At 43.1% G+C, this 14,078-nt stretch overlaps 1 protein-coding gene across 1 annotated transcript in view; it reads right to left on the bottom strand.

Annotated features, from left to right (window-relative positions):
• Nucleotides 1–7,420: 7,420 nt before the first annotated feature.
• Nucleotides 7,421–14,078, bottom strand: part of CAT (catalase) — a 48,632-nt gene continuing 41,974 nt past the window's right edge. The window contains exons 11-13 of the mRNA XM_006883746.1: nt 10,537–10,644; nt 7,830–7,913; nt 7,421–7,486 (exon numbers count right to left, since the gene is read on the bottom strand). Of these exons, the coding sequence (XP_006883808.1) occupies nt 7,421–7,486; nt 7,830–7,913; nt 10,537–10,644 (258 nt within the window). The remainder of the gene's footprint in view (nt 7,487–7,829; nt 7,914–10,536; nt 10,645–14,078) is intronic.

Genomic DNA, 14,078 nt, shown 5'->3' with positions numbered 1-14,078 from the left:
AGGACTGGTCCCTCCTGGCTTCATGCCCAAAGTATGTCAGATGGAGTTTCAAAATTCTTGCCTACAAGGAGCAACTTGGTTTCACCCTCTCGACAGACCTGTTTGTTCTCGTAGCAGTCCATGTGTATGTATGTATGTTTTATACTCTTCTCCAGCGCCATGGCTCAAAGGCACCAATCTTTCCTTATTCATTGTCCAGATCTCAGATGAATAATAAGCATTTGAGAAGGTCAGAGCCTGGACCAGGTGCACCTTAGTCTCTAGACTGACATTGTTGCTCTTTAGCACTGTAAAGGAGAGGTCCCTGACAGCAGAAAGCAACTTGTCTTTTGATTTCCTGACTGCTGGTGTCAAGAGTGTTGATTGTGGATCTGAGCAAGATGAAATTGTTAACCTCAATCTTTTCTCCAGGCTTAAAGATTTACAGCCTCAGAAATCCAATGAAGGGGTTTTTCTCTCAGAAAAAGAGACCTAAGACGTTCTAAGACTCATTTTCTTAGCATAGTTATATGCCAGAGTGATGATCTTTTATTAAAGCCAAAATTGTGTTATTTAACCAAAATTCTGAAATTCAATTTGAAACAAACCAGATGATCTTTCTTGGTGTATGTGAAAGCGCAAAGCATGTCTCTCTCTTAGGAGTGTATGGGGTTTTCATTACCTTTACCCCAAGAATTTGGTCATCTTCCTGGATTCCTTAGTGGCCCTCAGGACAGGGTAGGGTTTCCAAAACGTAAACCTTTATAGAAAGAGGTTGCCACACCTTACTTCTAGGGAATAGCTGGTGATTTCAAATAACAGGCCTTTTTGTTAGCAGCTGACAGCTTACCCCCAAGGCCACCAAGGCCCCTTGAAATAATCCTAAACCTTTGGAATTTCCCAACTAACTAAGATGCTTTTGTTATCTATAGGTTTCCAGATCCTATCTGAGGGTTTAGGCCAATAAGGTGACCCATCCTGGAGCTGGTCTCAAAAACCAACCAGGTGTTCGTAGCTGACCTTGGAAGAGGTGGGCTGAATCCATCAGCCATGCCTGTGCCGTGAGGCCTCAGTGAAGGTCCTGGGCAAGAAAATTTCAGGGGCTTCTCAGTTGGTGAAAGATAGTTAACAGTGTGAGGGCAGTGCCTTTGGGAACATGGAAGCTCTGTACTGCAATCTTCCCTAGGCCTCTCCCTGTCTCTTCATTTGCACTATTCTTAGTATCAAAAAACAGTCATCATTAAGCACAGTGCTTTGTTGAATCCTGAGAGCCATTCCAGCAATTCCCTGAACCCTAGGGCAGGTGGGAGGAAGCAGGTCAGGAGTGAGGAGGTCCAAGGGACTGCTGAGCTCACAGCCAGTATGCTGAAGTGAGAGGGAACCCCTGAATTCGCAGCCAGCAGGTCAGAAATTAGGTGGGTCCTGGAGACACAAGAGCTTATAGCGGGCATCTAAGATCTCGTGTAAACTTGGCATCTGAAGGGCTGTGCCTTTAACCTGTGAGATCTGACTTGGTGCCCAGTGGGTAGTGTCAGAGGGGAAAAGTACTGCAGTGTGCAGTTGACTTGCTACAGCCTTACAGTTCTGACTCTTCACCAAAGAAGACATTCAGATGGTGAACACATGAGGAAATGTTCAAAATCCCTAGTGCTAAGACAGATGCAAGTCAAAACAATTATGACATGTCATCTCACCCCAGTTAAGAATAGCAAAGTTCAACAGAGCAGCAAACAAAAAATGCTAATGATGTTGTGGAGAAATTGGAACCCTTATTTACTGTTGGTGGGAGTGTAAAATGGTACAACCACTATGGAAGGCAGCATTGTGCTTTCTCAAAAAGTTGGAAATAGAAATACTATCTGACCCAGAAATTCCACTACAGGGAATATACCCTAAAGAAACCAGAACTGTCACCCCAACAGTTATATACACCACCTATGTTTCTTGCTGCTTTGTTCACAATAGCAAAGAGAAGGAAACAACCCAAGTGCCCATCAACAAATGACTGGATAGAGAAACTGTGGTATATTCACACAATGGAATATTATGCAGCCCTGAAAAAACAAGGAACTCAAAACTGGAGGACATTATGCTGAGTGAAATATCTCAAGTCATAAAACGACAAATACTGCATAATGCAACTGTTATAAAATAGGACTGACATGGGGTTGGGGAGGAACTAAGGAAAGAGGGGATAAATAATATGCATTGCATTGAAATAGATGAGGGAAAGAAGGGCTTTAAAGGAATATACGATTAGGTATTATTTGCATGACAACTGTCCAGAATAAGAGCTGCATAGTAAAGTAGACTGGGGTGAGAGTGGGAAATTAATACAACAATGAAAGAATTTTTTTCTCAAAGAGAAAAGTGAAATGGGGGGGGTGGGCAGGGAGGAAATTGTGCAACAATGAATGAATAGAAATCCAAGTTCTCTATAAGCTTTCATTAAAATCTCAATAAAAAATATCTAGTGGAGTTCTGTGCTATTGAGTTGGCAGCAACTCATAGCTGATCCTCCTTGAGTAGGTTTTCAGAGGCTGTAAATTACACAAGCATCTGTCCATCTTTCTCCTGTGGAGCACCTGGTAGATTGAAACCACGTGTTGGCAGCATAACTCCTTACCACTAGGCCACCAGAGCTCCCTTAGATCAAGTAACAAATAGTAAAAACTAGGGTCAACTATTTAGAAAATGATGCATCAGAAATTAAGTTTAAAATGCCTTTAAGAATGCAAGCTAAAAAAAAAAGAATGCAAGCTATCCATCAACAAACAAATGGATAGAGAAACTGTGGTATATTCACACAATGGAATATTATGCAGCACTGAAAAACAAGGAACTCATGAAATCTTATATAAAATGGGCAACCCTGTAGGACATTATGTTGAGTGCAATATCTCAATCACAAAAGGACAAATACTGCATAATGGCACTGTTATAAAACAGGACTGATACCAGGTTTGAGGGGAAACTAAGAAAAGACGGATAAATTATGTACACTGCATTGAAACAGATGAGGGAGGGAACTGTTTGAAAGGGATATATGATTAGGCTTTATTTGCATGGCAGGAGTCCAGAATAAGAGCTGCATAGTAAAGTGGACTGGGGGCGTGGGAATTATATAACAATGAAAGAACTTTTTTTTTTCTTCTCAAAGAGGAAAGCAAACTGGGGGGGGGGGGCGGATTGTGGGCATGGCGGGAAAATGTGCCACAATGAATGGAAGTCCAAGTTCTCTATAATCTTTCATTAAAATCTCAATTAAAAAAAGAATGTAACAATGAGTTTTTCTTTTCAAGAAGAGTGAATTGGGGAGGAGAGAGTGGGTAGGGAGAAAAGTGCAACAATGAATGACTAGAAGCCCTAAGTCTCTGTAAACGTTCATTAAAATTAATAAGAAAAAAAAAGAATACAAGCTATGAGCACATGTCCACACAAAACTTGTATATAAATGTCCATAGTAAGTTGCATGTTCTACACCGCGTTCACTGGCTTCAGTGACGGAAGGAGAGCCCTTGGTTGTGCGGTGTTTAAGTGCTCAGCTTCTAACCTAAAGGGGTCAATAGGAGAAAGCAATGGCCACCTGCTGCTGTGAAGACAACGGCCCACAGGGGGTCCTATGGGGTCACTCTGAGGTGGCACTGATTTGGTGGCTGTAGATTTGGTATGACAGGGCTTACTTAAGAGGAGTGTAGGGGCACAATGGTTAAGCACTTGATTGCCAAGCAACCCGGTGGCTTTGCAGAAGAAAGATCTGGCAATCTGCTGTCAGAGATTACAACCTAGAAAAACCCAATGAGTGGTTTTACTCTGTCCATGGCTTCTCTGTCAGTTAAAATCAACTCACATACAACAACTCCCTCAGGCCCAAGCTACAACAAAAAAGAAGATGCAAATGATCAAAGGTGTTGAACGCTTCTGAGAGATCAGGCAGATTCAAGCAGACTGTGACTGACAATGGCTCGTTGAGCTTTGTTGTTGCTGATTGCCTTCAAGTCAAGCATGACTCATAGAGACCCTATGCACAAAAGGCCTGAAGCCCCTCTGCAACTATCGACATTTATCAAAGTTCATAGTTTCTGGAGTCATGTTTTTAGGAAGTGGATGCCACTCCTGTTTCCAAACCTGCCATAGTATGTTATTGTTGTTATGTGTCATTGAGTCGCCTGAGATGTACAGTGACACTATGTACAGCAGCTCTGAATCCTTCCCTGTCCTGAGCCAGTCTCACTAATTCCAACACACCAACACCCATTGCCCCAGTTACTATATCAATCCATTTCTTCCGGGGTCTTCCTCTCTTGTGCTTCCCTCCACCCTTCCAAGCATGATGTCCTTCAGGTACTGATCTCTCCTGTTCACGTGTCCAAAGTAAGCGAGGCAGAGCTTCAAAATCCTAGCCTCCAAGGAAAGACTTGGTTTCACCCTCTCCAAGACAGACCTATTTGTTTTCTTGGCAGTTCATGATATGTTCAAGGCACTTTAGCAGCATGGAAATGGAAATAACTGTTGCACTTGTCACTCTAATGAAATGCCTGTAAGATTTATTCAAGAAACCCTTAAGTTGTGTCTTAACATCACTTAAGAATATATCAGATAGGGCGAGCTCTGGTGGCCTAGTGGTAAGAAGCTGCACTGCAATCCCAGAGGTACATGGTTCAAACCCACCAGATGCTCTGCTGAAGGAGGAACAATCGCCTCCAGTGCCACTCAGATCTGATTTGACGGTACACACACACACACACACACACACACACAAGACTATATCAGATAGAAGAAAGGAAAAAAAGAATATATCAGATAGCTGTGTACCATCGAGTTGGATTTGACCCCTCCAGCGGGTTTCCAGAGGCAGTTAATTGCACAGGAGGAGACTGCCCACATTCAGAGCAGCTGGCACATTCTAATTGCATGCCTTTGGGGTTGCAGGGCAGATTCTTATCTCTAGGCCACCAGTGTTCAACTATCAGACAGTGGCACCTGAGAAGTCAACTGTGATAGGAGGAAGTTAGCCTCTTGACTATCTTATCTCTGAAATTACAAGAGGTATAGCAGCAGCACTAGGGCCCTCCCAGAGGTCAGACTTTTTACCCAGGACACATTTTAGATAGATGAGACTTTAACTACAAACTTGTTTTTTGACTGAAGCAAGAAATGATCTCAAAAATTCTGTATGAGTGATTATGCAACATACATAACCTCTTTCCCTCCTGCCAAGTCATGCTATTTTAGTGGTTGATCATACCGATTTCATGCTTTCAAGTTGGACCCCTCGAGTGAAGTTACCATATTAGAAGTACTCATCATCAGATGAAAATGGTTAGCTCATTTTCTATGTAAACATAAGAGTTTTCCAAGCACACTCATGTGCAGGAATAAAGACTTTGATAGGAGAGTAAAGATGTTTGAGCTGAAAGATTAGCACTTGTACCAGGGGTGGGAAAGTATCCCAAAAACCCAGGGTATGTCCAAGTACAAAATGGTTTTGTAGATCTGAGAGAGTAAGGATTTTTGAGGGAGCTCTGGTGGCCTATTGGTAAGAAGCTACACTGTAATCCCAAAGGCACACAGTTTGAATCCATGAGCTACTACTCCACAAAAAAGGATGGGGAATCTCACACTATGTGATTTGTTGTTGTGGTGGTGGTGGTGGTGGTGGTGTGCCATAGAGTCGCCTGCGACTCATAGCAACCCTATGTATAACAGCCCTAAACCTCACTCTATCCTGTGCCAATCTTATTGTCTCTGACACACCTACTGTCATTATGCCAGTCACTGAATCAATCCATCCCATCAAAGGTCTTCCTCTCCTGCGTTGTCCCTCCACCCTCCAAAGCATGATGTCCTTCTCCAAAAACTGATCCCACCTTTCAACATGTCCAAAGTACTGTCTCTGAAACCCACTGGAGGGTCAGCTCTGAATCGGTTCTGACTGCACAGCACACAACAAGAACAAGGGCTATAGTCTAAGAGGTCTCACCAGTCTATCAGACCAGTTAAAAAAAAAAAGGAATTTTCAAAGAAAATGGGTTTTCAGCTAGTATTCAGAACTACTACCACTTTTACAGACTCCCATGTGATTTTCAAGCATGATTGGCAAACAGGAAAAGTAAAGGAAAAAAGAAAGTAATTCATGGACTTGAGTCCTTCATTTTAAAACTCAGAACCAGATAAGTAGGGGAGCTAAAGAGAAAGATCTAAGGAATACGCAAGTTGGGAAGTTCAATTCCCAGTAGGACGAAAGTACTGGTTCTGTGTCTCAGAAGGCTGTCCAGTCCCTCCACTAAGAAGATCTGGCCAAGCTTCAACCGTCTCAGGAGGTGGCCTATGACCAAGATCTGACGGTACCTGAGGGAATTTAGGCTGTTGTGAAGGCACTGATCAAATACAAGGCCCCACAAACTGGTGGAATACCCACTGAGATGTTTCAACAAGGAGATAAGGCCCTGATGTGATCACTTGTCTACACCAAGAAATTTGGAAGATGGCTACTTGGCCAATTGACTGGAAGAGACCCCTATGTGTGCCCACCACAAAGAAAGGTGATCAACAGAATGCAGAAATTATCATCTCACTTGCTTTGGACATGAGAACAGGAGGTGCCTGGAAAAGGGCCTTCTGACGGTAAAACAGAGGATGAGGGGGGAAACGGAAGGAAAGGAAGGCCCACAGTGAGCTAAATTCAACATGGCTGTACCAGTGAGCCCACAGTGAAAATTATGAGGCTGGTGCCAGACTTGGCAACCTTTGTCTGTCACCCACAGTGACACGAACAGGTGGAAGGGAATCCACAGCGCCTAACAGAAATGGAGGCGGTTACAAATCAGTCTGTTGCAAAATCAGTACTGTATATATTTGAATTAATTCCAAGAGATCAAACACACGAAGGTGAAAAACTCCACGCTGGAATTCACATTAAGCCATAAAGGAGCTCAGGTTCTTTTTGGAAGACACTGCTAAAGTTGTTGTATTTTTCCTACAAAGAATTTATAAAAATAACAATGTCTTGAGAGACCATTTTTTTCTTTATATAATTACAGCCATGATCTTACAAATATATGATTTAATAAGGTGATATGTAAACATACCAATTCCACCAAGATTTTTTCCTTACCAGATAAAATCACATTTCTGCTAGACATTCTCTTTTTAGTTAATTTAAATGAATAATCCAACTTATTATCAAAAGCAAATACATGATACTGTTCAGTAACTATTATGTCCTAACTTTCATTTTTTCCCCTAGTGTACACAGGGGAAGCTATTAAAAGGTATTAAAAGTATTAAAAGTTGTCATTAGGTTATTGGCTGTGAACACCTGGATTATCACTGTAAAGACATTAGCTTGCATTTGCATCTAACATAGGGGAATCTTCTAAGCAGTGCACGTGGGAACAGCACGCTTTGCTTCATGGTGGGGACAAGGTCCCGTCTTCCTTCACAGATTCGACTTCTCCCTCGCAGCCAGGTGAGACCCGTGGGGCATAAAGGTGTGGATGGCATTCTGTTTTAAAAGAACAATACCCACAGGTTAGTTAACTCACTCAGCGGCAGCAACTTGCTATTTGTTTTGTTAGCTGTAGTCTGTGCACAAATGGAATATCATGCAGAATGCATTCACTTCCAAGTGTGTTACACAGTCTACAGCCAGCAGGAAGCGTATGTGCTTTACGCACAGGTGTTTTTGATGATTTTATTCCCCAATTCCTGACAAGTTTCTGAACAGTTGCATAAGAAACCTAGAAGCTGCAAGAGGCCCCTAAACAGAAAAATGAACAGGGGAAACAGAGCCGAAGCCAGCCCAGCACACGCACCCTTCTGCCACAGCCAAGCAACCCTGGTCTCACCTTGGGCTTCTCAGCGTTGTACTTGTCCAGGAGCTTCTGGATACGGGACCCGTAGTCAGGATGAACATCACTGAAGTTCTTGACCTGAAATTCAATGGAAATAAATGTAAATAGCACCATAAACCTCTACTGTCCACTGTACCACTCCACAGAGTCTCTGTCTCACAGTCTTTATTCACTGGTGAGGATGGGTGTTTCAGCAGGAGTTTAGTACAGATAGCATCCGACAACGCAGGCGCTGGAGGAAGACCTGTGGCCCACGGTAAAGTCTACCTACCCTGGCGAAGTGATCCACATCTGTGAATGAGATGGTGTACCCGCAGAGAACACTGCGAGGGCAACGCAGCTATAGGGAGAGGTGTACGTAGTGCAGCCAAGTGCTGACCTCAGCGTACATTCTCAAAAAAGTAGGGATCTGTATTAAGAAACAAGGAAGCTGGTGGTCTAGTGGTAAAGGCCTGCACTGCCAACACAAAGGCACAAAGGTTCGAATCCATCAGTTGCTCTACTGGAGAAACACTGGCAATCTTTTCCCATGTGATTGACAGCCTCTGAAAACCCACTGAAGGGGTCAACACTGAGTCAGTTCTGACTTGATGGCACAATGATTAAAAAACAGATTCAGGGCAAGCTCTGGTGGCCTAGTGACAAGAAGCTGCAACTGCAATCTCAGAGATGCACGGTTCAAATCCACCAGATGCTCTGCTGCAGAAGGAGGAACAATCTCCTCCTGTACCAGTCAGATCTGATTTGACGGTACACACACACAAAAATAATGATGAAATAAAATAAATTTAAAAAAAAACACAAAAACAGATTCAGATGCTGAAATTAAAATGATAGCTACAGACCACATCTGCCAAGCAGGAATATCCACTCAGAGGTCAAGGCTGAGGGGACAGTAAGAGGTGACCACCACGTACCCAGACAGTGCCAGTGTGGGAGAGAAGCAGTATGCAGAGGGTCTGAGTCCAGGTCTGCTACTTACAAGCCCTCCTCATGCGTAAAATGAGATCAAGCCTGCTGACCTACCCCAGGGACGGATGGCAGCGGTCAGGCAGAGGTGGAATTCCGGCCAACCATGTAGAAGACCCAGATTAGAATCCCAGCAAAAATGTTTTTGTACATGACCACTAACTGCTTCTATGAGCAGAGCAGCAGTAACCCAGGGACAGACAGACAGTAGGCTTTCTAGATTTCTGTGGGAAGTCAAGAAATCAGAAAGAAGCCTGGGAAAGAACGTTTAAAAGAAATGTATGATTAGGTATTATTTACATGACAACAGTCCAGAATAAGAGCTGCATAGTAAAGTGGACTAGGGGTGGGCTGGGGGATTGTACAACAACGAATGTGGTGGTTTGTTGTGTTTTTTTTTCAAAGAGAAAAACTAACTAGGGGGAAGGGTGGGCAGGGAGGAAAACATGCAACAATGAATGAGTGGAAATCCAAGTTCTCTATAGACTTTCATTAAAATCTCAATTATAAAAAAAAAAGAGGGGGCGAAGAAGCTTATCCAGTGGGAGGTCAAGAAATCAGAAGCCCAGGAAAGAACTGTTTAAAAGGAATATATTATTAGGCATTATTTCCATGACAATAGGCCAGAATAAGAGGTGCGTAGCAAAGTGGACTAGGGTTGGAATGGGGAGGAAATTGTGCAACAATGAAAGAATTTTTCCAAAGAGACAAGAGAACTGGGGTGGTGGGTAGGGAGGAAAATGTGCAACAATGAATGAATGGAAATCTATGTTCTCTATAATCTTAAGTTAAAATCTCAATTAAAATTTTTAAAACTCAGAAGCCAAAAGGCTTCACGAAGCCCCAGAAATACCCCGGCACCTTAGCCTAGAGTTCACCTGACTTTTGGAAGCAGCTCTGTTCTTGTTTCCCAAACATGCAATTCCTCTGTTTGCTTCTGAAGGAGGGTCAGAAGTCACAGCAGCAAGCAGAGCCTTCCGGAAAGCTCTCGACTACCAAAATGTTAACTGCTATGACTCAGCTTTGTAAAGTTCAAGCAAAACTGTGGTGGGACTTACGTTCTGATACTTGTCTACCTGTATCAGCATTTTGCTGTGCTCAAACAAGAGAATTCACCCTGAAGTCAACTTCATCCTTATAGAGAAAGCGCTAAGGCTAAATGAATATGACAGAAAACCAAAACCCAACCCACTGCCTGGGGTCAATTCTGACTCACAACAATCCTATTGGACAGAGAACTGCCAATGGGCTTTTGAGGCTTTATGGGTTTAGATGGCCTCATCCTTCACAGCAGCTGGTGGGATGAAACTGCGAGCCTTTTAGCTGGTAACTCGCTATTCAGCCTCCAGCACCACCATAGCCCTGGGTCACACCATACAAAACAGGAAGGGAAATAATCAGACTGATCGAGGAGTGATTACTATATTTGTTTTAAGTCGTCCTAACAAGCTACTGTCACGTTAACCCAAATTCATGGCAACCATACGTGTTCCAGAGGAAAATTGCACTTCATAGAAAGAAGTGTGTTCTTTTGGAAGTAGGTCGCAATACCTTTCTTCCGAGGCACCTCTGCGTGGACTCAAACTGTCAACCTTTTGGTTAGTAGTGAAGCACTTTGCCTTCTGTGCAAACCAGGGACTCTCACGCAATACAGAAAGGACCCCTTTCCTTAAGGGGAAAGTGCACTCTCTTCTCTAGCCAGCAGATGGCGCCCGATAGCCCGCAGGCTTACCGCTTTCTTCTGGATGAACAGCTGGGCGTCTTTCAGGTGGCCCGCGATGTTCTCACACAGCTGTCTCCTCTGCTCTTCGTTCAGCACTTTGGTATAGAATGTCCGCACCTGCTCACGGAAGACAGAGACGGCAGGGAACCCAATCATCAATTTGCCACAGACAAAACTCTCCCAACACAGCCCATGTGAACACTTTCTGAAATGGAAAAAGAATTTTATTTACAACTAAATCAGTATAAAACAAAATTTTAAAATTTTAAAAATTTAAAATTACACTTGAAGCTGTCCATTATTTTGTGTTCCTTGCGATGAAGCAAAATAGAAAGAATCCAGTTGTTGATAACAGCTAACAACTGCTTTTAAAGCAACATCCTTATTGGTCACCACTTATAAATTCCTTACAAACAGAATTCACCGCTGCTGAGTGGATTCCAAGTCATGCCAACCTCGTGTCTGACAGATTAGAACTGGCTCCATCTGATTTTCCTGGCTATGGTGACGTAGGTGTGGCTGCTTACCAAGAACCCACCCGCTGCTTCGTGGGAGAAAAACAAAGCAACGTGCGTCAACAAAGACATACCCCTTTGGAAACTGTATGTGCTGCTTGGAGCTATTCTATGAGCCTGAATTTCTGCTTTATTTCTCAGAGTCATCTTTAAGGAAGCCGACTGCCAGGCTTTTCTCTATTATGACATTAGGTGGCAGTATAGCCTACACTAAAACTAGTTTGCTTCCTTATCACATCAGTTTTCAATCTATAGCTCAAAAAACTCATTGCTGTGAGCTCTGATGGCCTAGTGGCAAGAAGCTGCACTTCAATCCTGGAGGTACACGGTTCAAATCCACCAGCTACTCTACTGAAGAAAGAGGAACAACCTCCTCCTGTACCGTCAGATCCGATTTGATGGTACACACGCACAAACACACACATACCCCACACACAAAAAAAACCCACAAAACACCTCATTGCTATTAATTCGAACTCAACGAAAAGCTAACTTTCCAATGAGGTTTTCAGAGGCTGTAAATCACCTGGGAGTAGACCACCTATCTTCCTCCTATAGAGCAGATAGTGGATTTGAACCCTCTACTTTGGAATGGCAGCACAACCCCCTACTTCCCAGGTCAAGTGTCTTTATAACAGAAACACACATTAAAATTTTTTTTTATCTTGATTGTCGGACAGAGATACAAGTATATAATACATAACAAGTCTGAATAATAAGACTCGAACATAACATGGAACAACGCAGGGAGAGGGCAGGTTAGGAGTTTGACACTGTGAAAAGTCCCCTGGTGATCTGATTTGCATATGCTTATACCTAGCTAACCACCATCAGCTACAGAAAGCTCAGTCACGGGTACAGGAGGGCAGGGAGCCCACAAATGTGGCAGCGGTTCTATTCCAACTGGCCAGATAAGGTTTCTGAAGCACGTTATCACCTCCAAACTTCAACCACAGACCTACAGCCCGGAAATCCCATCACCACCACCACCACGCCTAATCTGCTTTCTCCACACTAAAGATAATTTTGTTTTTCATTTCTAATATATAAACAGGGAGCTCTGGTGGCCGACAGGTAAGGAGTTGTGGTGGCAACCCACATGTACACTGTTCAAATCCACCAGCTGTACCACGAGAGAAAGATGGGTAATCTCCAGTGCAAGTAACTGCCTCTGAAAACTCACTGGAGGGTCAACTATGGGTTGGTTCCAACTCAACGGTAAACAACAACAACAATACATAAACTGGCTTTGCCTTTGGGATTAACTGAGGCATACCATCCATCTTCTGGTGCCTGGCTTTTTGTTCGGTTTATGAGATTAGTCTTTGTTGTTGGTGCAGTTGCTCACTAATTTTTATTGATGTACATTGTGCAAATATACCACTGTTTACCATCTAATATTAAGGTAGCTCTGGCGGCCTAGTGGGAAGAAGCTGTGCTGCCATCCCAAAGGCACGCGGTTCAAGGCCACCAGCTCAAACTGAGGACACCAGCTCGAATAGAGAAGGATGAGCTTTCTCCTCCTGTGCAATTAACTGCCTCTGAAAACCCGCTGGAAGGTCAGCTGTGGGTCGGTTCTGACTCGACGGTACGTAACAACAATATTAAGGGGCTTACGTGATAGATACTTAGCTTATTTCTAGTTAGTGTTTTGGTTGGGTTATTTTTTTTCCTTTTTATAAACCACGAACAGCTTTTACAAACTATAAAGAGAAAAAGATTGAAGTTGTCAACAATTTCATTTTACTTAAATCCACTATCAACATCCACAGCATCCTCAGTTAAATCAGAAGATATGTCACAATGGCCAAATCTGCTGTCAAGGACATCTCTAAAGTGCTAAAGAGCAAGGATATCTGTTTAAAGACTAAGGTGTGGTGTGTCTGGTCAAAGTCATGGTGTTATCAATTGTTCCCTATGCATTTGAAAGCTGGCCAGTGAATAAGGAAGACAGAAGAAAACTCAATGACGTTGAATTCTGGTGCTGACGAGAGTACGGAATATCCCACAGACTGCCAAAAATCTGTCTTACAGGTAGTGCAACCAGGATGCTCCTTAGAGGTAAGGATGGTGAAACTTGGGCTCACAAACTTTGGGTATATTGTTAGGGTATGTTGTCCTTGAAAAAAGACATCATGCTTAGAAAAGTGGAGGACAGTCAGCTACAGTGAGCAGGACCCTCAACGAGAAAGATTGACACTGACTGAAACAATGAGCTTGAGCGTGTCAGAGACGATGAGGATCGCTCAGGACAGGGCAGGGCTCTAACCCGTGTCTCCCAGGGTCGCCACAAGGCATAGCGGACTAGACAGTGCCTAACAACAACATCAACAGTTAAACACATGTGTTCCGACACAAGGCTGATGTTGTGCACTGTCCAGTCAGACCTGACCAATAACTGACCCACCAGCAGGTTTTCAGAGGCAGTAAAAACACAGGCGGAGACTGCCTTTTGTTCTCCCATGGAAGAACTAGTGGATTCGAACCATCTACTTTTGGATTGCCGTGCAGCTTTTTACCATTAGGCCATCAGAGCTCCCCGGGCACACACATATTTTTTTGTTGGACTTGATAGATCAAAAAATATGTTCCAATTTAATGGATTCAGACTAACATTTTTGCAAAACAGCTGAACCAACTTATGTGAGCATGAGTAAATTGTTCTGCACTCTGACGTGGCACGTGAGTATTTCTAATTCTAGTCTTTCCGGGGATCTTCAGTGGAATCTCCTTCTGGTCTTTGCATTTCCTGATGGCTATGAGGTAGCACACTTTTCCAGGTTTTCTTTCAGGCACCTCGATAACTTCTTTGATGAGGTGCCTATTTCAGAGCAATGCCTTTATTTATCTGTTCTGCTGCCTTCTTACTGTTTGGGAGGAGTCCTCTAGACTATCATCAGTTCTTTGTTAGTGAAACAAACTGGACTCACTTCTCCCAGCCTGCAAGTTGCCTTTTTCATCTTTTTCTTTTATTAAATTTTATTAGTTTTAATGAACATTTACAGGGATTTTGGGTTTTCACTCCTTCATTGCTGC

Source organism: Elephantulus edwardii, unplaced genomic scaffold, assembly GCF_000299155.1.
Source record: "Elephantulus edwardii isolate Elephantulus edwardi_28Jun2011 unplaced genomic scaffold, EleEdw1.0 scaffold00029, whole genome shotgun sequence".
In the NCBI taxonomy this organism is placed as follows: Eukaryota; Metazoa; Chordata; class Mammalia; order Macroscelidea; family Macroscelididae; genus Elephantulus; species Elephantulus edwardii.
Note: the sequence above shows the minus strand (reverse complement) of the source record. Positions and strands in the feature narration are given on the sequence as shown.